At 45.2% G+C, this 24906-nt stretch overlaps 2 protein-coding genes across 2 annotated transcripts in view; both read right to left on the bottom strand.

Annotated features, from left to right (window-relative positions):
* The window catches only part of PHLDB2 (pleckstrin homology like domain family B member 2), a 115277-nt gene that overhangs the window by 81788 nt on the left and 8583 nt on the right, over nucleotides 1–24906 (bottom strand). The gene's annotated exons all lie outside the window — the stretch shown is intronic.
* The window catches only part of PLCXD2 (phosphatidylinositol specific phospholipase C X domain containing 2), a 50971-nt gene continuing 35558 nt past the window's right edge, over nucleotides 9494–24906 (bottom strand). Inside the window, exon 4 of the mRNA XM_065676020.1 lies at nucleotides 9494–9591. Within this exon, the coding sequence (XP_065532092.1) occupies nucleotides 9576–9591 (16 nt within the window). The 3' untranslated portion in view covers nucleotides 9494–9575. The remainder of the gene's footprint in view (nucleotides 9592–24906) is intronic.

Here is a 24906-nt window from a genome sequence, read left to right as displayed (position 1 = left end):
CATGGTCAGGATGCAGGACTTAATTGATGAAGACATAGTAACCCCTGTCTGGCTCAGAGCACGCACACTGAAGCTGCTGGAAGGCAGAATAACCATGCAGACGGAGCCAAGTCGCACTGATATTGTAAGGAGTCTATTTGGAGGCTTGGCCTCTATTAGCATATAAATGAAGCGATACATGCATTCGCAGCTTGCCAGAAAACGAGACAGAATAATCTCCCCAATTTGGCAGCTCTCTGGAGCATTTAGTTTGTGAATGAAGAGCCAGGCGCACTTAGAAGCCAAGCTGGGGTCCGCAGCTTACAGCCAATTGACTTTACATGGCAAAACGAGGTCTTGAGAAGGCATGAAGCAGACCAGCACTTTTTCTGCTCTTAAAGTATGTTTCTATTATAGGAAAGACTTTAAAGATACTAATCGTCATTCCAATAGTCCGATAGCATTTCACCTGTTGCATCCGCAGGCCCACATGAGCTGTGACACAGCCCTCCTGCTGCAGGCTTCTGGCCATTAACAGCGCTTTAATCCAGGTAAAGGAGAAGGAACCGAAAGTTCACAGGAAAAACGATACAGAGGAGATGCGGCCACATCGCTGCTGAGCTTGGACACAGACAGAGATTTTATTTATGGATCTTCATGAGGGCAGAGAATAAGGTGATGAAAATAGAAACAAACACCTTCAAAACTGGCACGCAAGAGCACGGAGGGAATGAGTGGCTGTATTCATTTGCTTACCCTCTGCAAGCCTTTTAAGGTGTTTCAGTTAAGACAGAGGGAAGAAGGCCTGTGTTTTTGTGCAAATGCCTTTGGCATTCATTAGGCTTTACTTTTCCTTCTTTAAATATTTTCAACTGTCAGGGGCTCAGCTCAGACGCAAAAGCAAGGCAATGTAAGCACAAAGGCATGCAGATTTCCCCAAGTGCGGTGCAGTCTTGCTCCTATAGCTACATGGTCTATTTTGGGCAGGATTAAATTTCTAGGGGAGAAAGGAAGGTAAAACGTAAAAGGAAAATCAGTGCTAGGCAAAAATGGTCCTCTTTTCCTCAAGCATTCTAACTCTGGTTTAAATACACTGCCTTGAAGAAAATCAGTGATTTGTTCTCCATTTAGATTAGCAACCATCGTCAAGCCTAGCTTGACTATACACGCAGCTCTATCTTGTTTTCCGTCCTGGGACAAAGGCTCATCTTCATTAAAGGGCTGGAGTTACAAGAGAATCTTACAGGTCTCTTAAAGTCCTTTCTGCACCCTTAGGCTAGCCTGAAGTTCCTTTCTGCACTGAGTTTGTCCCTTCCCCTCGTTTTTAAGCTCAGTTTAGAGCTCTCCTGTGATGCTGTAGCAGCTGCAATCTGGAACTGCACAGATGACTCATTCTTTGCAAATGCCCTGGGCCTCCTCCTCAGCTGGGGTGAGGTAGATGCTGCACTCCTGCCCCTTTCGCCTTGTAGGCATCTGAACATGTGGTTCCTCTCAAGATCCACTAAGTCACTACCTGGTTGCTGGACTTGCTTTAACAGTCCCATTGATACGATCCCGTCTGCTGTTCACAACTAGGAAGGCTACGATCCGAATAACTACTCTTTCTACAATATAGAGGAGTCAAAAAAAACCTTAATGAAAAGCAGGGATGAGTCTGCTTGAGCAAGAGCCGGGAATTTTAACAACTTGGATCAAAGAAACGCGTGACATGCAACTTGATGTGGTGGAAAAAAACCCACCCAGATTAATGACACAAGGCAAGGAACCCTGAAATATAAATACTCCTTGAAAAGCCCCCCCTTGCCCATTTCATTACCGTTACCCACCCTCTTTCCTGGTAAGCCATTTCTGGCACAGCCGTACAGCGCAAAGGGCGGTTTCTGATCTTGCGCTCTGGAAAACATCCCATTCAAGTTCCAACAAGGGAGAAGTATTTCATTGAGGAATTAGCATTTGCTTAACCCACCCTTACACACACACAAAAAAAGGAGCAAAGTGGTTCATCAAAAATGAATATAGCAGAATGAAATAACCCCATGACTCAGGGCTGAACCATAGCTATGATGCAAATCTACCAGTGACTCCAACATGCATCGGCTCAAATTAAAGGGCAAAACTGCTCTAATCTTGTTAGGTCTTGCATATCCTGACAACACCACCTGAACTGGAACAGCAACATAATTTTCCAGTCGTCTCCATGCTTTTCTTTCTTGTGGTCAGAACCTAAAACCAGCTCTGTCAAAAAGAGGGCTGCTTCCCAAAATGTTTGCTTTATAAATAAATCTCTTATTCATGCTTCTAGGCACGTAACATCACCTCCAGGACCATGAACCTTTTATGAGCATGACCTATAGCTTGGAAATCACAGCTTATTATGAAAGAAAGATGCTAGCTCTGTCCTGAACACACTCACAAAAGGTCTCGCATGGATAACTTCATTAAATCTCATCTCTGTCTCTTTTTCCCCACCTCAAAGGAACCAAACCGACCAACAAAAAGCAAAGCAACATAGCTCAGCAGAGCAGGAATAATGATAATTACACGGAGCTTTTGCTTGGTTTGTGTTATCTCCACACTGCAAAGCCCCAGCTCCTATTTGCAGGTAAGGAGCATTCAGGGGACCAGCTTTGTTTGGCTGAACCCTTCTTTATGTTCCACAGCAAAATGAGACGATGCAACACAAGTACCATTGAATGGGCTTAAGGACTTGCCTCAAACAAGTTAATAAGCTGCAAAGGGAGTCTGGTACTGAGCTTCTGATGCTCTTTATGGGTTCCACCTCTAAGCACATTACTAATAACCTTCAACACACAAGATGCAGCCTGGGGACATGCGCACCTCCTTGGCGTTATACCATGGGTAGGTGACACATGCGTGCCTCCTGACACGATTCCCAACCTCTGGCTCACCCCAGTTTTAATTGCTTCCTTTGGTGTCCGAGGGCAGGGAAGCAGCAAGGGCGTGCGGGCAGGACTCACATCACCTTTCCATGGACCACCAAAAGGGCAGCCTGTCATGCAATTGCATTGGTCATCACCTTCCTCTGCTCCCCTCCATTGCTGCCACAGCTGCATCCAGCCCTGGCACCAGCTCCAGCCTCCGGGGCAGCTTCCAGTTCGGAAAGTGTACACAGTAAACTGTTTGCAAGCCTTCACAAAGCCCCACCTGTTTGTATGGAGCCTTTTTGTGCCTATTGCTGTAGGAATGGGCATTAAGAAATGTCAGGAACAAGGCCCATTTGTCATTCAAAAGGAACTAACGTGCAAAACAGAGATCTCAGAAGCCAACAACCTTTGTGAGGTTCAGTGTAAACTTCGGAGCCCAGCTGCAAAGTAACAGTTGGATTTCAGCTATAAACAGACTGACTTTTACAAGGGGGGTTATGGATCTATTTCGGTCAAGTTATTTATTCTACAGGAAAAATGCTGTTTGTAAGGGCCCTGGGAAGGCAGGGGGATGGAAGGAGGAAAGGAAGCGCTGCTTGTGGTGTGAGAAGCTGCTTCCCCTCTGGACTCGGAAAGGGATGCTATAATAAACATCTCACAAAGCCACAGGTTTGGAGAGTCTTCAAGAAAACCATGGCTGCCTTTTGGGGCTTTTTTAAGAGGAAAAAGAAATCTCACTGCTCTTCCATCAGGATATTTCAAGCTATTTATTGCCTTTAAAAGCACGCCCTGGTTTTTGTTTCCTGGCTGGAGAGGGGGAGGAACCCACAGAGATAACAGAAATCACAGCCAAAGGTAAAGAAGAATAGCACACGTTTTGGTATCTGTGTGAGACAGTGAGGTAAAAGGAATGAAGACTGAACAGAAGATAAAGAGGAGAAGGAGATGGACTGCCCAGGTCAAAGGCTCTCTGAAAACTCAGATTCAAAACTGTTAAGACAGGGAAATCTACTCAAGCTGTAAATCCTGCGCAGCCCTGACACAAAACTGTATGTTTAAAATGGATTAATCTCGCACAGTAAGTTGCTGTGTAAGGGTAAAGTCCACACTGAAACAAGGGTGGCTCTAATCAAAGGAGGCTTCTAAATGAGGACAAGTGGTACTCATCACCTTTACACAAAAACACTAAAACATGACATTTCTCATGCTATCCCTATTTTGTCTCTCAGAGAAGTCCAGCTTCTTCCGTAACTAAAAAGGCAAAGCATTCCCATAAAAACATTCCAAGTGAAAAACAAAAGATAAGCTATTTGGGGGTTTATTTTCTGATTTCTCCAAAACACAAACGATGACAAACGGGTTTGGCAAACTGATCAGGAGTGCCAGGCCCCGAACAGCACCAGCACAGGAAACCATTTCAGAAGCTCTCGAGTCTGTAGGACCCAAGGAAACCAGCACAACTTCACTGAAAGGCTTTACCCATTCCTTCCAAAGATGAGGTTTGGGCTCCAGGAGCCATAGGTTGTAAGAGATAAGGCTGTGCCAGCCACTGATTTGTCAGTGACTTTCCGCTCTCACCCAAAGGTATTTCACAAACATAGCCTGTTTTATTTTTCTTATTTTATAAACTTTTAATAATATATAAATAAATATATATTTATAGATAAACATATATAATATAATATATATAATATATAATATAATATGAATAATATAAACTCACATTCAACAGTAAGGCAATAACGATGGAAAAAATAGGGTATACTTTGCTCAATATGCCCCAAGAAGGTGCTGTCACCTCAGTCACTCAAAAGACCCACATCACCTTCATAATGCAAGATGAACATCTGAAGGAAGGTACATTCCTCCTCTGAAAGTTGTGAATCACCACACTATTAACATAGTATGTTGCTCCCGGGGGAAATTATACCAAAATTAAAACTATCATCACATCTCTGTTCACCCTACAAGATATCAGGTGTTCTGCTCAGCTTGCTGCAAATAGCTACCTGGACCTTAATGGGGAAGGCTGAGATGAATTACTTCCTCATATGAATCTTTTGCACCATAATTGTGGATTTTAATTTACAGTGTTAGTTACAATTTTCAGTAGCATTTTTCGGCTTTCCAGGATGACAGTCGGTTATCAGTAAAAGGCCCATCACCTTTCGCTTTAAGGTCCCAGTTTGAACAGATGGCCCATTATTCCAGTATTTTTGGTGGAGAAAGCAAGCACAAGAGCCTCTGCCAGAGATGGGAATGGGTATAGCAAACCATGCTCACAGATGTCAGTTTTGCACATTCCCAGACTCAGCACTGCAAGAAAAGGTCCAAAGATGAAAATCACAGAAGTGCAGTGATTTTGAAATGAAGATGTAGTGAGCTCCGCTGGCCTGTATATACATTGCCCTCTTTCTTAATGGTGTCACTTCTGCACAATCAGATTATATGTTCAGAAGCTAAAGTAAGCCTGTGATGAGCTTTCCACCTTCAAAGTGCCCATGCAAAAGTAGGTATATAGCTATGTTAGGGGATGAACACAACTGCGGGCCTGGTGAGAAGACCTCTAAACCTTCTGCTTTCCAAGGTAAAGTTTTAATGTTGAACTTGTTCCTTTGATTGGGGCGGATGGGGAGCGATTTAGGAGATAGGATTCGCATTTAAAGAATAATCCTTAAATATTATCTTAAACTAATATTTAAAAACCTAATTTGTGCCCTTTTTTGAATCATGGAATAGTTGGGGATGGAAAGGACCTTAAGATCATCCAGTTCCAACCCCCCTGCCATGGGCAGGGACACCTTACACTAAACCATCCCACCCAAGGCTTCCTCCAACCTGGCCTTGAACACTGCCAGGGATGGAGCACTCACAACCTCCCTGGGCAACCCATTCCAGTGCCTCACCACCCTAACAGGAAAGAACTTCCTCCTTTATATCCAATCTAAACTTCCCCTGTTTAAGTTTGAACCATTACCCCTTGTCCTGTCACTACAGTCCCTAATGAAGAGTCCCTCCCCAGCACCCTTATAGGCCCCCTCCAAATACTGGAAGGCTGCTATTAGTATCTCCATAGCAGTTTCTCCAGCATCAGACCTCTCTGATTTGGGCAGGAACCATTTGAACAAACAGCATCAACATGTGCCATTCAAACAGCTGTGCTGCCGGTCAGAAAGGAGCAATCAACCAAGCAGGGATTCTGCCATGCAGGACAGGCCCCAGAGATACATTAAGATCCACAGGGGACCTTCAGTGTGCATGAGCTGCATCCCATGTGGCTTAGGTGAAATTCATACGTTATCCTTTATCTCAGCACACAGACTGAATTCAGCCATACTAGAGGCCATCCTCACTCTTCTCTTTAGATTTTGCTTTATTAATCAAGAAAGATGGCAAATTAAGTGTCCTGCTCCGGCTGCACGGCTGTTTAAGCTTGCAAACCTAATGGCCCCAGAAAACCATCTTAAAATCCTATCTAGCAAAGTAGAATAATCACATACCTACACCAAATGAGTCAGCAAACACACATAATCCTTTCCAAGCAGAAGTAACGCCTTGCCAAAAAAGACATACTCCATTTAGGGTAAGTTCTACTGCTTCTCACATATTATCAAAACTGATGACACTGGAAAGACTGAGGCAGTGATGTTATTACTTGTGGTACCAGTGGCTCTCTGAGAGACAGAAGACTACTTTTTTTCCCCAGCGCTTATATTTTCTCCTTCAACCACATCGTATTCCCTGATGGAAAGACGGCTACCACCTAGTATCCTTCTGCCTTATTTACCACCTGTGGCTGCAGCAGTATTCAGCAGGAGACTGCAGACTGCAGCACTTCAACCCGTGTGCTCAATGCATCATCAGAATTTGTTTGCAAAATGATCCATTAAGGCAGAGCATCACTTCACAAGAGGAAGAATCACATGCTTAATTGCCTCCTCTGAACAAGCAGAGGTAATTGCGCAGGATCTTGTACTGATGACTCCTCTACACATAGGCCCAAGAGGGAAATTGAGGCTAAGACGTATTCAGTATGGGACTACAGAAAGCAGTGACTCTGCAATCAGAGCTGTTTTTCTTATATGAAAAAGAAAGATTACTCAACCAGTGCTGGCAGTTTAAGAAGCAAAAAAGAACTGCAAGGAGCAAATGAGCAATGCATTCAGCTGAATATTGCTGCACTCCAATGGGTAAGAGTTTTTACTATTAATTGCCTAATCATACAATTTGCCTTTCAAGCATAGCCAACCATTTGCACAGACCATTCCGAGATGGAGCCATTCGCCTACAGCCGAGACATGAGACGTGCGATGCTCGTTGTACATCAGACATACCCAACAAGTCATGTGAAGTTGTACCAATACCCAAAGAGGTCTCAGGTAGGGTCCAGTTTCACTTTATCACCTGGTATTACAAAGCTGTGTTTCCTTCCTCACATACAAACAGCTGGAATTTCCTCCTCATGTTAGTGGTACCTAACGGCAAAACACTTTTGATTTCCAAAGGCTAAGGGAGTTACCCATATCCTGCTTAGCTTACGCTTCAAATCATTAACCCACCATTTTACAAGCCCACAAACAAAAGGAACATCCGAAGAAGCCACACAGTTTAAATTCTTACTCAGTTTCGAGCCTTCAACTCCTTGTTGCCTGTTCTACTCCAAGTCTCCTTTGGTAGTCATTAGATCCATGACTCGTATGCCAAGAAGGGATGTGCAAGACAGATGCTGCCTGTTTCTTAACTTCTTTTTCAAGGCTTCAAGAAAAGCAGCAAACACTTTGAGTTCTGTGAATCTCTGCTCTGGCACTTGGAGCACCTCCTCCTCCTCCTCCCCTCCTTCTGCGCTGACCTTGGGTCTGCAGAGCTGTTTCTCACACGTATTCCCACTCTTCTCTCCAGCTGCTGTCATGCATCAGGATTCCCCCTTTGTCCCCTTCTTAAATAGGTTATTCTAGAGGTGCTAGCATCATCGCCGATGGGCTCAGCTTTGGGTCCAGCCACCGTGGGCTCTGTCAGACATGGGTGAAGCTCCTGGCAGCTTCTCACATAAGCCAGCCCTGCAGCCCCTCCACTACCAAAACCTTGGCATTCAAACCAAATACAGCCAAGTTCATGTAATAGCAACGTAAAAGACAGCAAAGCAATTGTGCGTGTAGCCTTGCTTATGGCAGAGGCCACTAGAGCAAAGAGCTATGCAGAAACGCAGTACAAGAGCTCCCTGCCCCATGAACCCAAAGGCCTTTAACTTCCCATGGAAAATGATACCCTGTGACAAACGCAAACCCCTGTGGCTAGCAGCAATTCCATCACATATAGAAGCATGGGAGCAGAACAGGAAGCTAAAAATAAAGCACAACCTTAAAATTAAACCTATAGCTTAGTTTGTGTTCGTTTCCAGAACAGAATATGAAGTGCTTGCAATTAGTTGGAGATTGCCAAGTGCTTGGAGCTCCTAAAACATTGGTCAATATTAACAAGATTATGAAATTCAGAACGCTCAAGTGCATCTTCCTCCCCTCTCCAGCACTTCACTCATATAGTGGGGAAATAGAAATAGCATCATGGGTATTACTTAACCAAGCCCAGAGTAAGAATAGCAAATAATGACAAAATATTAAGCAAGCTACATGTGCCGTACAGAAATGACTCAGGCCACATACATCTGGAGGAAATTAGAGTTAGTTTGAAATAATGAACTAACCAAGCAGGGCCAGCTTCATAGCGACTCTTATTTGTGGTGGCTAGCGCTAACAACAGCCAAAAGATACGTCCATACTTGTACGCTCCAGTTTTTAGGTGTCACTGCAGCTCTACCTAATTAATTCTATCACATCCCCCATCACCCAGACATATTGCCTAATATGTAAATATAAATTGCTACAGTTCTTCTTAGTCCTCTCCCATCCAAACCACAGGTATCTCCTATACGCAGTGTATTATTGAAACCGCGACAAAGGCGAAGTTAATCACTGGTTTCTCTATAGGAAAACATTTTATGCCACGAAGGGATTTATTATCTGAAGTCAGGCAGGCTGCAAAGTTTGCTGATGAGAAACAACTCCTCAGCTGTATTCAGCTGTTTTGACAACTGCTACACACGAGTGATGACACACTTGAAATACCTAGTCTGAAACAAGATAAGATGAATACTTCATATAAAAAGCTTTCTTGTACTAACACCTGGTTCTGCAACACCAACAGCAGAACAGCACTTGATACGGATGAAAGTAGAATCGGGCTTGTAACCTTTAATGTGAGTCAGATGTGATTCATAGCTCAAGCTATGTCATTCCTATTTGTTCTTGCTTATTTGATAATAAATAAGGGACCTTTGAAATACTGCCTTACTGGCAGGGCATCTACAGCCTTGCAGGTACATGCTGGAAATACAAGCCTAGGACAGGCCATGACTAAAAAAGCTGTTGCTGCTAAATAGGAGGGCTCAATTAAGGCACCCTAGAAACCCAGCTGAGTCCGCAGTGAGCCAAACACAGGGATCACCCCATATCTCCAGCATTCCAGCCTGAAGCCACTCTGTTTCCTCCATTGCCTTTATTTTGGGGCAGCAAAGGCGCTGAATTGGCTTAAGGAGGAAAGGCATAAGCTTCAGCTCACACAGGACAATCCCTGCACTCAGCAGCGTGACTGGCCCAGTGTGGCAACAGCTCTCCAGCATCCCTCCAGGATTTCCTGCATCCCTCCGGAATTTCCTCAGGGACAAGGCAGACTGGGAAAAAAAAAAACCCTGAAACATCTTAGTGCACAGAATTACACTTGAAAATACAGTAATAGGTCAATAATGTGATAGAAAAGGTCAATGTGCAACTAAATGGGATCTCTAAGTAGATAAAAATGAGTTGGTTTTACCAGGAGAGTGGAAAGCCTCTGAGAAGGAATGAGAGTCAAGAGTATGAGTCTATTATAGTGCTAGTCTTTATTACTCTAACTTACTTACTGAAGAGGATTTTACAGGTGGGTGAAGAACACTATTGTGTCCTCAGATAGACCAACCACATACTAGCAGCCCACCAAACTGAAGCAGAGTTGTTGTGTTGGGTGTTTTAGTTGCACTACCTGGATTTCTTTAAGCCTAGCTCCCAGGCGTGGCTGGCAAAATGCATTTTGTTTCCTTTGATAGGGACCATCAACAGCTCATGAATATCTTAACACGTCCAAGCCCAAGCAACTGCAAGCAGAGTCAAGTGCTTGCTAGCAGTCAATTACAGCAGGGCTGCGGATGTTGGTATTTATGGGATTTGTCTCTCTAAAGGCAATCACAGGGTGCCAGTGCAAAGACGAAACCACACTGCTAAAGTCAAAACACTTCCCACAGCAGCTTCCAGAGAAGGGCAGCAATCCTGACTCTAGAAAGCCACCATAACTGCTTAGATAAGTGTGGAAATTCAATCTGAAAAGCAAAGCAAGTGACGACGCAACAAGAAGTTTCACTTGGTATTTCAATGACAAACACCACTAGTTTTCAGCGGCTCTTATTTATACATTCTAGCCTGACATACGTAGCTTACTGCATAGCATGTCTTCTCTCTGAACGTAACAGCTCAAAATGGCTGCACAGACTCAAAGGAAAGGTTATCCAGCCCCAAAGTAAATTGCCCAGCCTCGTAGTGTGACAGGACAAGGGGTAATAGGTTCAAACTTAAACGGGAAGTTTAGATTGGATACAAGGAGGAAGTTCTTTACTATAAGGGTGGTGAGGCACTGGAATGGGTTGCCCAGGGAGGTTGTGAGTGCTCCATCCCTGGCGGTGTTCAAGGCCAGGTTGGATGAAGCCTTGGGTGACCTGGTTTAGTGTGAGGTGTCCCTGCCCATGGCAGGGGGGTTGGAACTGGATGATCTTGAGGCCCTTTCCAACCCTAACTATTCTATGATTCTATTAGATTAACAGCAGAGCACACCAGGTTTCCTGTTAGTTAGCACTAAAAACTGTTCAGGGCAGGGTAGGGAAGGGGTTCCAAATGAGAGCCTTGTAAACTAAAGCCCACTGTCAGTACTGTGGTCTGTAAGCACACCTATATCTGTTTCATTCAGTCATGGTGCAAAACACTGGACAAAACTGACACCTATTTATCACTTCAAAGCATTAGCATAGGGCATCGCCACTTCTGTTGTGCAGCAGACAGAATAAGTGGCAGTCTTTCCACATCACTGCTCTGAGATATAGCAGCATCGCAACAGTGCCAAAGCAGACAGCGTCTTGTCAGCCGTTGACAAATGAAACAAAGGTTCCTGTTAACTTCTCTCCTAATATAACCAGCAGGCCCTCTCAGGATGAATGAGGTTACCAGGGGGAAAAAAGCTATCTGCAAATGCAGGTTAATTCACAGGCAGCTGCACTCTGACTTCCAGGCCAACTAAGAGATGATCAGGTAAAGCTAAGCTAAGACTGTGACCACATCTATGGCGCAAGTGGTTGTGCTCTTCACAAAGCCTGGCACTAGGTTCACTTCCAAGTGCCTCGTTTTTCCCCCAGGAACTAATTTCCAATTTGTGGGGAAAGACTTGACATGTTCTCCATTTGTCCTTCATAACAGCTGTGGTCCACAGCGAGCACCCAAATTAAACCCCTCCTGAGAGAATGTTAACACTTCTGTTTCATCACCCTTAAGTCTCAGTGCCTAAATGGAAGACAACTGTGTTTCTGCCCTCAGACACGCAGAAGCAGCTCTTTGTGCCTGTTTTCCCCTCCCCTCATGCAAGCCAGAGCAATAAGCCTCTCCTTACATCCCCCTAATTCAAACACTGGACAAGGGTAATCACATTTCACACTTCATGGTTTAAACCGATCACCATATGGATTAGGAAAGAAACAGTGTCTCGCTGCATATGAAACCATCACACAAGTTCATAGCTCTGTTAGTGGTTTCCTTGCTGTAGTCTCAAGAACTGGGTATTTGCTACAACTGGAGACGTGGGCGCTGTGCACACACATCTGCTTCTTGCTGCTTTATTTCGCTAGCTCAGGATCTCTGCTATTTGTCCAGAGCAGAAATGAAGACAACAGTTTCTTTGCTCTGAGCTGAGCATGCTTTGTAGACATGTAACACATTGCACATTCACATACCAATGACTAGTTAAAACGCACTGGAAGAGTGGCTTTGATTGTCTTCAGAGCTCTTCTCCTGCCTTTAGTCTTTGGGGCAGATTCACTGTTTCAGATTAAGACCCAATACAACCTCCATTAGGACCCTTAGCTGTTTGGGGGTCCTGGTTGCCCTTTTTTAGCACAAATTTTGCCTTTTGAGAGTATTCCTGGAGAATTACAAGCTTCTATGTTAAGATTTGGGTTTTGCATAGCGTCCCCACTGTGTATCTGTCCTGAACAGCTCGGAGAGATCCACTGGGTAAAACAGCTGGGGGCCTTCTCAGCAATTGCCATAGTTCTGGTGAGGAACACAGCTGCCGTTTCCAGGGCCTGAATCCCCATTCAAGAGATGCTGTACTCCCAGCTGCTGCCGGGCTGCAGCAGTAACAGCAGCAAAGCTATCTGGAACAAGGCAGATAATATGAATAATGACGCCTGGTTCCTCCCCGCCAACCAAAAGGAAAGCGGGATTTGGCAGGAACATTCCGAGGCACAGAGCAGAGAAGTGGAAAGGTAAAAGGGCTTTTGGCCCATTTCAAACAGCTGTGTGTTCTTCAGTGCTTCATCTCATCAGCGCTCAAGCAAGAGAGCTGCCATCCCTTCGGAGAGCACGTCTGAAGGGAGGCACTCGCCTTCATACCCTGCATCTTTAGCGCCCATATCCCCCTCCCCAGCAATTACAGTTCATGTCATCTCACTTCAGATATTCCAAAGACTCCCTCTCCAGCTTTGTCACTCCTTTTTCCCCAACAAACAGGCCCCTTCAGTCCTCTTTCCCATGGCGAGGGTTTGTGCTCCCTTTAGGAAGGCTGCACATCCATTTCACACAATAGGCGCCATCTCCATGACACTGCATGCTGTCTGCACACGGAAGGACTTCAAGTCTGCTACATAAATCCTACCATGCAATTGATTTGCATGCCAACATTTCTGGGTCACAGCAAGCACTCATGCTCTGGGGAGCCTTTCATAAGCAAATGACTTGAGATTGCTCTGCTCTGAATAATCTCTTCTGACAATGGTTATTGTTTATGCTGGAAGCTCCACTCAAAACTGGAGCCCCGCTGATGCCACATAAATGGGCAGGTAAACACGTTCCCTGCCTGAAAGGACTTGCTGCATCATTTATGTCAACAAGCAGGCAGCACAAAGGAGTCCGACTGCAGGAGCTGGACGTAAGGGCTTGAAAGGAGACAGAGTGAAACTGGCCTAAATGTTGCATCCCCGCAGATCAAGGGTTCCCCCTGCACCTCACCTCCCCCCCGGATTTGATCGCAGGAGCATCAGACAAGGTGGGATCTCATGAATTCACACTACACAGCCATGCCCCCGCACAGTGTCAGCTGCATGCACGCCACTCCTGACAGACATGATCTATGTGGTTTGAACAGATTCTGCAAGCTGAGTACCTCAACTACTGTTCACTGCAGAACAATCATCTTACTGCCTGTTGGGAGCACTGTGGACCGGAGGACAGGTGACTGCTTTTGTCTTTGCACTCATCTGAAACCTTTACATAGAATCATAGAATAGTCAGGGTTGGAAAGGACCTTAAGATCATCAAGTTCCAACCCCCCTGCCATGGGCAGGGACACCTCACACTAAACCATCCCACACAAGGCTTCATCCAACCTGGCCTTGAACACTGCCAGGGATGGAGCACTCACAACCTCCCTGGGCAACCCATTCCAGTGCCTCACCAACCTAACAGGAAAGAATTTCCTCCTTATATCCAATCTAAACTTCCCCTGTTTAAGTTTGAACCCATTACCCCTTGTCCTGTCACTGCAGTCCCTGACGAAGAGTCCCTCGCCTGCATCCCTATAGGCCCTCTTCATATACTGGAAGGCTTCTATGAGGTCTCCCCGCAGCCTTCTCTTCTCCAGGCTGAACAGCCCCAACTTCCTCAGCCTGTCTTCATACGGGAGGTGCTCCAGTCCCCTGATCATCCTCGTGGCCTCCTCTGGACTTGTTCCAGCAGTTCCATGTCCTTTTTATGTTGAGGACACCAGAACTGCACACAGTGCTCCAGCTGAGGTCTCACAAGAGCAGAGTAGCAGGGCAGTAGCACCTCTTTTGAGGATCCTCCTTTTCTTTCTTCCAGCCTTACCTTCCCTAAATTACACAACCCCACGTCTTCATGGAGCAGGGCCCTGGTCTTTTTTCCTATTCCTTTCAAGCCCCACCAGTTGGCTTGCCAAGGAGTTACCACTGTTATCCCCATATGCCGTAGGATCACTCTGCATGTCCTGTCACCTCTGCCTAACCTTGAGGAGCAACTGAATTCTTCACCTTACTGTCTCAGTCTCTTGTCATTTTCATATCTCTTCCTGCAGAACTGCAACCTGCTCCCTGGTTTCCCACCTTGCAACCAACTGACTATGATTTGTTACAATGCAGAAATCCACATTCATCTTCCATGTATTACAGTCTATTTCCAAATACTTCTTCCCAGTTTCTCAGTTATTTTGAATCAGAAGCTTGTTGCCTAAAGCTCCTGAGCCGCACCCCCATCCCAAACTTTCCATTATCAAATATATGTAATCATGAATCACTGTTCTATCGTCCAAGCCATCAGGGAAAATACAGACTGACTTCAGGCCTCACTGATGCATTCCTTCATTTGGATGATGATCTCTTGGCAAGTACTCAAGGAACACTTTCCTGATCCACTGCTTTATTATATCATGACTTTTTAAGCAAGACAATGCCAACATTTAGTTATAAGGTTTGATTAATAAAGGACACATTCACACTGGATTTATCTTTTACAAGCTGATGCCAACTACATTGGTGTTGAGAAGGGATAGTCACAATGCTTCCCACAGCAGAGGACTGACAGGAGACAGGCAGATTAAAACATCTTCAGCAAGCATGGATTTACCAAGCTGAAAAGGGAGAATTGACAAGTGTCCTATATTCCCACTCTGAAAACGCAGCCATCTTTTGCCCACTCTTCCAAAAACTCATCTCCCAATATCTGTCCTTGAGCCTTCTGAAGCCAATTGGGTTAGCTATTGCCCAGCTATTTCCATCACCCCATTGAATGGGCCCTAAGGTGCTCCTATAGAATCACAAAATGGTTTGGGTTAGAAGAGAACTTTGAAGCTCACCCAGTTCCAACCCCCCGCCACGGGCAGGGACCCCTTCCACTAGAGCAGGTTGCTCCAAGCCCCTGTGTCCAGCCTGGCCTTGAACACTGCCAGGGATGGGGCACCCACAGCTTCTTGGGGCAATCTGTTCCTGCATCTCATCACCATCACCATCATCATAATTCTTCAAAAGGACCAGAGACATCTGATTTGCTGCTGCACCAAAAACTCCTTGGTTTTCTTTTCACCAGCTCAAGGGATTTTGGCTGACAGCAAAGCCCATGCTAACTGCACACCAAGGATATGCCCACAGTGCTCACCAGGAGCAAGCCATCCTCATAGGCAGTCACTGCTCCTTTGCATGTCAGATCCTGCTCAGCTTTGCACATGCACAGCCAGGCTATGGCTGGTGTTTATGCTGGATTGGGAAACAACATATTGATGCTTGCTGCACCCTGCAGAAAGCAGAATGAAAGAAGGATTGCACCGTAAGTGTAAAGACTTTGGGTTCAACCAGTTTCAACAAAGCCAGGATCTACTAAGGAGCTTAAGAACAGAGGAGTAACAGTGTCAAAATACTGTTAATACTGTGCAGCTTAATCTGAATAGCATCAGCTGATAGTGCTAATGATCAACATCGCCTGCACAGGCTTAATTTCACTTCCCTTAATTTCCAAGGGGCATACAATAGCATGATGAAAACTGAGATCTAAAAGACCTGGATCTGAACTTACTGACACACACCAAAAATATTCTATCACCCAAGCACGAGATACTCAAAATCTGGATTTCCAAAATTGCAAAAATAAACCTTTTTCTGCTAAACTCTGTTTTATTGCTCACAGTTGCACTATTCTCTTTTATAGTTGAGCATAGTGTTAGAGAAACTATTCCTTGTTGACTAATAGCACCATTTCTCATTAGCACTGGTCAGTGGATCTTTCACTTTGAAGATTTAAGTGAGCATAGCCATTTGAACTGTGTGAAAAGTAAGTATATTTGCCTTCAAAAGGCATTGAAATGCCTTGAGCTTGAAAGCTAAAAACAGAAGAGATGCATATTGTCCTAATGAAAACTTTAAGCACATTATGGTTTCAATGCGATGTAAAAGCTACCTGCTGCAATTCCCTGTGATTTTTTCCTGCAATTATAAACTCCACCATCTCATAAAACTTAAATCTTTAGCTTTAGCAAAACAGTAACAGCATTACATATTACCCTATAAAACAATATAGCCAGCACATCACTTTGAGCGTATAGGAAACAAGCCATAAAGTAGCAACTTGGACTTTATGAGAACCTTTTAAGAGAGCACAGCTTTTCCATAGCAAAACTGCCATTTACATCATCCTGCTGCTTTAACAGGATTTATTGCCACAGCAAAATATTCCTATTTTGGTCATTATCAGGAACACGCAAACTCTGCTCGCTCAAGAACAAGCTTTATGCCATTCCATAACTCAGCCCTCAAGAGGTGGGATACTAAGTTCACTCTTGTTGAGCGTTGTCCCACCCTCACACAGGCTACAGGACTCTTGATAGCAGGCTTCTTTCCTGTAATCACAAAGATGAGCCTAGGAAGCCTAAGCACCAACACCCAGCTCACCATCCAACACTGATGCTCCATGCGACCCATCTCAAGCTCGCAGCAGTTATTTTCTCTCCTCCCAAAGAGCTGCCCTCTCCCACTGCAAATCTGCAGTCACACATCACCTGAAAGGCACCACAGCCAATCCCTGTGGCAAGAAGAAATGAGTGCTCTGAAACAGAGCACTGCAAGGAGATGCTCGAGAGTCGAGTTCTACGTGACCTCTAAATTAGACCTCTCTTCAACAGGCCCAGTGAGCAGCCCCACCATCTAGTACTGGGAAAGCAGCACTAGGAAGAGAGCAGAAACACATTGCAGTTTGCATCTGCGAATGGCAGCCTTGTAAGAAATGTTCTTTTTTTCCCCTTCCTTTCCACTTTTTACCCATTTACAGCATTTTTGAAGATAGAGGTGGCCTTTAATCTATCCTTTTCCCCAGAAGATGGGCAGTAAGTTACTATTAATCATGTTCACCCTCTTTTTGCTGCTGGTTTAATCTTTCACATTTCAGTGTTACTTGACCCTTCCAATAAGCCTTTCCTATCTCTAGGTGCAATGTGAGAATCAATGCTTGATTCACATCACTTTGCAACGCCAAAAAGCGTTTAAAAACACCCATGTGCCAAAACAATTCCTTTTGCCTGAAAACTTATAAACCATCCATCCCAATTCAAAATCAAACCTAGATACGAGATCTAAGCAGTTCTAAGCCACATTTACAGAAAGCTGGTGTATAAAACTATGCAACATTGGCTGCAACTGGCTACAGACTGGTGCCAGTTTGGAATATTTGTGCAAGACAAGAATAGACAGAGGGAAATAACTTCCAAACCCCGCTGAAGAACGTGCCCTTTCCCAGGCCCTGTGTTTTGCTCCATGCTCAGTCCATCATCACTTTTCCAATCGGCTGGAGGCCACTGGCGCTGCTACCAGGGAGGAGACCTCCAATGACTTCTTCCAAAGCGAGGTATGTTGGTCAGGGATTTCTCATTTCCACTCCTGCTCTGTCTCTCACACTTCATTTCCCCCATCAAAACCATACTTTGGATCATTTAATGTCATTGTTTTCTCCAGCCAGCCATGGTATCCTCCCAGACAACTGCAGCGTAACAGATGACCAGCACCCTTGTTCTCCTTCCTATGTTCCTGAAGACAATGAACGTATCAAGTAGACAGAGGCATCCACAAACGTGGTCCTTTTCAAGTATGTTCCCTTACATTGCAGGAAGCTACTAAGGAGAGTCCTGTTCACACTTCCTGCTCCTCCCCTGCAACACCTCTAGCAGATGCTTGCCTTGCTCCCCTGAGCTTTGGCCTGGAAAAGGCTCTGCTCTCCATTCAGGTTGCAGCCACCTCTGCATTCAGCAGCAAGATGTGGCCAAAGCCCAGTAGAAGAGCTCCACCCAGCATCAGTTGCACCATGCAGTCTGTAGGCAGGTCCCCTGCCATAGCAGTAATGTAACTATCAACCCATTTCAAATGCCATTTTTAATCCAAGAGCGGAGAAAGCAAGTCATAGACCTGCAGGGTCTTCCATAGGTGGGATTTCAGTGTTTACAGCCACCTCCTTCCCTCTTCCCTGCTTTTGTGCCTGCCACACCAATCAGCCATAAAACACACGGCAGAGCGGATGGACCCAGCAGCTCGCTATGGCAGATGAGGGGCCCAAGACACACTGGCACAGTCACACTGACAAAAGGCTACCCCTGCCCACCCCTCTGATAACACAGACAGAGGGCTTGATCCTGTATGGCTTTCCAGTGCTGCACCTTATCCTCTTTCTTCCTGGAGCCTAAACAGAGTCAATGTGCTGGTGGAGTCAGGTTGGTTATGTCTCCTCTGCGTGTTCCTTCTTCCCACATGGAGAAGATAAGCTCTTGGCAAAACACTGGGATTGAAGAGGAAAATGCTATTTGAAGTTTAAAGGTTAGCAGCCTAAATGAAATTAAAGACGAGTGCCCTGAGGCTTTTTAGCCATTAGGTAGATATTCCAACTAAACACTTGATATAGATAAGCCAGTCAAGACTCAGCTTCCGCCCTTGAAAACATCACCGTGTTTAATAGTTCAGTCTTAACAAGAATCAAAGCCTGAAAAAGCCCCAAATTCTAAGGTAAGACCAAGAAATACCTCTTTTAGATGCAAATTTCTAATCTCAGTCAAAGGAAACACTGTCTCAACCATGACTTCTTCACTCATAAACGCATCTTAAAACGTCAAATACAGTTTGGGTTAAGTATACTCTTCAATAAACCAAGTGAAACATACCACTTTCCTACAACGTGATCGGATAGGCATACACATCGCATTTCAAAATGGGTTAGTCTGATTTCATTCAGCTGAGGACAAATAGAGCAAATTAATCACCACGATTTTTGCCAGATAACTCCCCCCATCCTACACAGTGTCAGAAGAAGCGCTTTAATGTCCATAACTCTGCATTCTCCAACAGAAAGCCCTTCCATCAAAGCTTCCCCAAGGATATTGAGCTGTAATGCTGGAGAAACCTTCCACCTCATTCATGGTAATGGGTGATGCTTCCCAGTGAGGACACCAGTGTTTGCTGGGAGCGCTGCAATTTCATCCTTAAGCTCTCTGCATGCTCTTGGCAGGCAGCTACTGTGTCTGCATCAATAGAGCTGCTATCTGATTAATCAAATCCCACATTGTTGTTTCCAAAGGAAAAGCATGCTTCCCTTCTTTCATTTCCTGAAAAAAACCCTGAGCTATTCCCTGATTCCCAAACCTATCATGGAGATGTTTCTAAGTAGCTATTCTGCTTGGAGTTCAGATCCTACTTTACTACAGAATAAGGGGGTTTTTTGCATGTTGGAGAAGATCTCTATCTCCTTCCCTAAGGCTACTTCCTGCAATTCTTCCACATGACTGCTTGCTTCCCCCTATCCTACTCTCAGTTAGGACTACCTGAAGAGCAAGTGCTGGGTCCCATCTCAGATATTACCCTCTGAAGCGTCACGCTTTGGCTGGTGCAGCCAACCATCATCAGCTGCATCACATTCCCTCAGGGAGATGGAGCCATGCCAGTCCTTCCAAGGGGAAGACAGAAGGTTAGACGAGGATATAAACAATGACTACCTTGTAATTAGCTGCAGCACCATTACGCATACAAAATGCTGGTTTTGAGGGGGCTACACAGCTGCTTCGCAGGAAGCCTTGTGCCGGATGAGCTTACATGCCCAGCTCCAATGCACTGTGCTTTGGAACACTTTAAAACAGAGGATAAGGAAGGCTCAGTGTTATAAAGGAGCACTGATAACACATCATTCCAACAACTTTTGACTGCACACGGACACTTCGTATCCTTCACCCACAAAACAGCACGCTGAAGGCAGCTTCTCAGCACAGGTCATATGCTAAATGGGAGGCACATTCCATCCCATAAACATTTAAGCTACCAGTAATTAACTTATCAGAGGCCATGAGGGCCCTTTGGTCTGCCAGTGCCTCCTCCAAACAGACAAGCAGTGGGAGTGGGTTTGTTGGTATGCACCGAGCATTTCAGGCATGAATCCCAGCCTTGTCCCAACGTACCTCAGCATGTGGGCACAGCCATCCAGCATGGAGGAAACCTCGCAAACCATCTCCATGCTCCCGGAACGTGGGCAGTGCTTGGATTCAAAACAGAGGCAGCACCAACAGCGATAACATTAGTATTACCGAAATCTGATCACTGCATTACTGAAACTTGCTAAGAAGTCCACGAGGGCTGCACGAATGGTTTCATTTCTGTGGCACACTTTGCCCAAACTAAACTGGTTCCTATGCAGGTCTTTCACCTGTGGAAGTCCATAAGCTTGCTCCATCCCTGCCTTTGCACAGATACATAGTTTTGTGACAGCCTGAATGCATGAGAAGATAGAGCTTATCAAAATCCTATAGCTTGTCATAGGTACGGTGCAGAATCAGAATCATGGAATGATTCTGGGCTGGAAGGGACCTTATGAGTTGGAAGGGACCTTAAAGCTCATCCAGTCCCAATCCTATGCCATAGGCAGGGACACCTTCCACTAGAGCAGCTTGCTCCAAGCCTCGTCCAACCTGGCCTTGGGTACTGGCCACAGGGAGAAAAACAAGCCACCCTTTAAGAGGGCTTCTATTATATTCAGCTCTCAGTCCTTGACTCACTCCATCTCCAGCCACTGGAGGACATGGGTCCAGAGCAGGCTCCCGAGCAGGTCACACATCTCAAAGTTGTACCAGCCGTACAGCCAAGCGAAATCAGTCCTCAGCGGTCACCATCTCCTAACATCAGCTCACCTTCATGCAACAGAAGTAAAAATCGCACCAACTGTGCCAAAAAGTTGCAGCAAAACCTCCAGGACCAAGTCCCTAATCCTGGTGGGGAGCCTGAGAGGCCTTGAGCATAACTTGGGATAGCCCTGAACCACCTGCAACTCCAACCAAAGTCTTTCACTCCTGCAAACACTCAGGTACAAACATTGGCACTGAGGAAAAGAGAATAAATCAGTGGCCAGTGAAGTTCTGTTGCCCTTGGACATGCAAATGCATTGGAGCAAGAATGCCAGCCCTTGGCTTTTTTTGGAGCTCTTTGCCTTTCAAAACCACTTACGAAGACCAGGAATGTCATTCACATCAAAACTAACAGAGGTTTTGAAACACTTCACGTGGTTGAAGGTCTGCCACCAGCTCTTCAATCAACACAACGCTTATGGGAACCAATATTCTCCTCTGTCCCACCACAAAGCACCGATATTCACAGGAAGTCTAAAGGCAAGACTTAGCTTTAAAATCCTTCTCTTTTCATGGAAAATATTTGAAGCAGAGCTCAAAAAACCTCAAAAGGAACTGTCCAGGAGGAGTTTTCCTTTTTTCCTGTGAAAAAAAACCCTCATTTTTCAGTAAAAAGCCTTTCTGCAAGACTCTTGAAGAAAACTCCCACCGGCTCTGCTCAAAACATGGTAATACGTAGGCACACAAGACTGGCAAGTTTCAAGAACTGATATCAAGACAGGGTTGTAGCCATGGTGCAACTGACCCCCCATCTGCTCCTACTCACTGACACGCACCATATCATCAGTGGGCCTGCAAGCTCTTCTGGCCATCCTGATTTCAACATCTCCAACACGCATCGGAGATGATTCATGTTTTCATCACCTGCTCAGTAAGCTCAAGAAGCAATTGAGCTGGAGATGCAGTATGTTCTCAAACAAGTCACTTTGGGACCTACCCTTTCAGCCTTTCTTCCATGTTTCACCTCAAGTCCCATCTAATAGAAAAGCGAGGCTTGGGTTGGTTTTTTCTAAGCCCTTTTGTGAGCAGAGAATCCCCTAATGAGGATTTTGGCCTGCAATTATTTGAGAAGCTAAATGTCTTTGTTAAGGAGTATGAGGATTTCCCTGCCCATGGCAGGGGGGTCAGAACTACATGATCTTAAGGTCCTTTCTGACCCTAACCACGCTATGATCTAGCTTATCTTGTCTCATCAGCAGTGCCCAAGTAAGCAATAGGAGCTATGTCATTACCTACACCTATTCCTAACAGCTACTCTGCGCCTCATGGCTCCCTGGCAGCCTCTGGCCATACCTTCCCCTTGCTCTTAAGGGAGTTTCAACCTTGTTGTTAGATTTTAAGGACTGGTTATACAGTTAATGCTTTATGTGACACACACACCCCAATACATCTATGCTTCTCCATTACTCTCCCTTAAGCTCTTCACCTCAACCCCAGTGTCAACAGATTTAGTACGGAACTAAGCATCGAGGGCCAATATCCGAGTCAGAACGCTTGTGAATAGATAAATAAAGCATGCAGCCAGCAGAGGCTTTTTAATCTGATACGGCTCCTGTCCCAAGAGCTACATTTCATAAGGCACACCTCAACTGTACCACTTGACCAATATCAGATCCTAAGTCAATATTGATTCCCTGAAACTACGCATACCATTTGGCCATCTTATGTTTGGTTTACTTGCATTTTTCAGATGGAGGATAGCTGTTCACAGCAAAAAGACTGCTTAAAACAGAGCAAAAATATAGCAAAAAAAAAAAGAAAGAGAAACGGTGACATACAGTCCCTGCTCACAAAAATAACTGCTCTCATTGTCTGCCCTGCTTGGGTTCATTTCAAGTTGTTGTTTTAGACAACTCCAGCTATCTTGTACCCAAACGACTTCTCAATGAAATCAGAACAATCACTGCCAACGTCAGTGCATCCTTCCGCTCCCCCCCACCTTCCAATACAGCCCCTGGCAAAGCCAAGGCTTGATGCTTAAGGGCTGCAGCGTGCTTGCCTTTTCAACTCGATGGACGTCGGGAAGCTGTAACCTTGCCAGAACGCAGATTCATTTGTTATTAACACAGCCCATATTTAGCCATGTGTGTCTGAAGCGAAAAGCACATAGTTTCGTCTTAACAAAGCCTCATCTCTGCCCAGCCGACTCCCCCGGGACCCCTGGATCCCATTCTGCTTGGCCAAATAAGGTAAAGCAAGAATCTGAACCATGCAAACCTGGCCTGAAATCGCCCACAGCTTTGAGGAGCTATTCTGGGACTTGTTAACTTGGTGTTAAACATCAGAGGGTGCTGCGGGGCCTTCTTTATTACTTTTCCCCGGATACTGAACTTCCAAAAAGACATTTCGGAACACGAGAGAGGATTAAGAAGTGTCTCTCCAATAGGACAAACTATCGGGCACTTAAAGGAAAAAGGATGGGATGAATATTATGTGCCTGCATGTGAAAGGTCTTTGCAAAGACTGCCTAAGGAAGAATTCAGACCCAATTTTCCTCGCCCACAAATACATTACACCTTTTGTCCGCCAGCACTCTATGCTTCGTGACCTGCCCCATTTAAGAAGCAAGCAGCTGTTTCATGGGAACTCCGAGATTCTGGATCCCCATTATGAATGTCCAAGCATCTGGGACATGGGAAAAGCAAGCAGCTTCCCAGCATTCCAGCTGCAGTATGCGTACACTAGAGTCACTTAGCTTTACGTACAGCCAGTTCAAGTAAACCGTGGAGTCTCCTACACTGGAGATATTCAAGGCCCGCCTGGACAAGTTCCTGTGTGATGTACTGTAGGTTACCCTGCTCTTGCAGGGGGGTTGGACTAGATGATCTTTTTAGGTCCCTTCCAACCCTTGGGATTCTGTGATTCTGTGATTCTGTGAATACATGGACCCAATCTTCATTCAAAGGGGAGAGCAAAGCGCCGATTTTTCAAGGAGCTGGACGTAAAAGCAAAACCTCAGGAAATAAATCAAGTTTTTGCTACTGGTTGTAACTCAGTGAGGAGTTACGAGCAGCGATTAGGCACCATGGGACTGAGAAGCAAATCTTGGCTTCCCCTGACACGTGAAGGTATTGTCATACCATGAAAGCTTTTCTTTCTTGATCATCCTCGGTGTAGTCTGCCATGAAGTGATGTTAATGCTGGCTCAAAACCTCAGCTGCCTATTGATTTTTGCGGAAGCACTGCACCAGTGGAGTTAACTCAGCACCCTGCTTCCTACTCGCATGCAGATACTGGGGAAATACCCTGTGTCCATGCAGAACAAGGAGAGAGAAGGAGCAATTACTCACTTCCAAACCCCCATGTTCTACAGGAGATCACCACTTGAAACTGTTCATGTGCTAACTAATCCCTTGTCATAGTAGCAGCACTCAGCCCACTTGCCCAAAGGAAAGGTGAAAGAGCAGCTTTAAAGGTTCTCTTACCCAGGAAACGATTCAAAAGGAAATTCAGCAAAGTGGAAAACCAGCAAGTGACAAAGACATACCCTTTGCCATGTAGCAAACAAGACAGCAGGGACAATAGGTCAGACTTAGCCTCCGTCTTCGAGTTCAGACTCCAGACCTCATCATACTGGTCTGCACCAGGAGCCAAGACTGGCCTTCAGCAAAGAACCTAACAGCTACCCTGATGCAGCAGGGCCATCCTGGTTTCAACTGCAAGACTCAAGAGAAATCTCTAATCCAAATTCATCAATGGGACATACATGCATGTATCTGGAAATATCAACATGAGGGGAATTTGGAAGCTCTTCCTCTATGGGCAAATGACATTGCGGATCACATAGGCTCACTTGCAGGAGTTGCGTTAGTCACGCCAGCATGAGAGCGTTGGAGCAGTTTAAGAACAAACAGATTTTAAGCATTTTTCTTTATTTTATTGTCAAAATTGCGACAACAGAGAAAGGCCTCAATCTGAACACTGCCTGATTTTGGTGTCTTTCTCAGCCAAAACACAGTTCCCAGGTTGAAGACTGTAATGCTTTCAA

This window comes from Lathamus discolor, chromosome 4 (assembly GCF_037157495.1).
Source record: "Lathamus discolor isolate bLatDis1 chromosome 4, bLatDis1.hap1, whole genome shotgun sequence".
NCBI classification, from domain to species: Eukaryota; Metazoa; Chordata; class Aves; order Psittaciformes; family Psittacidae; genus Lathamus; species Lathamus discolor.
This window is presented reverse-complemented; position numbering and strand designations above follow the sequence as displayed.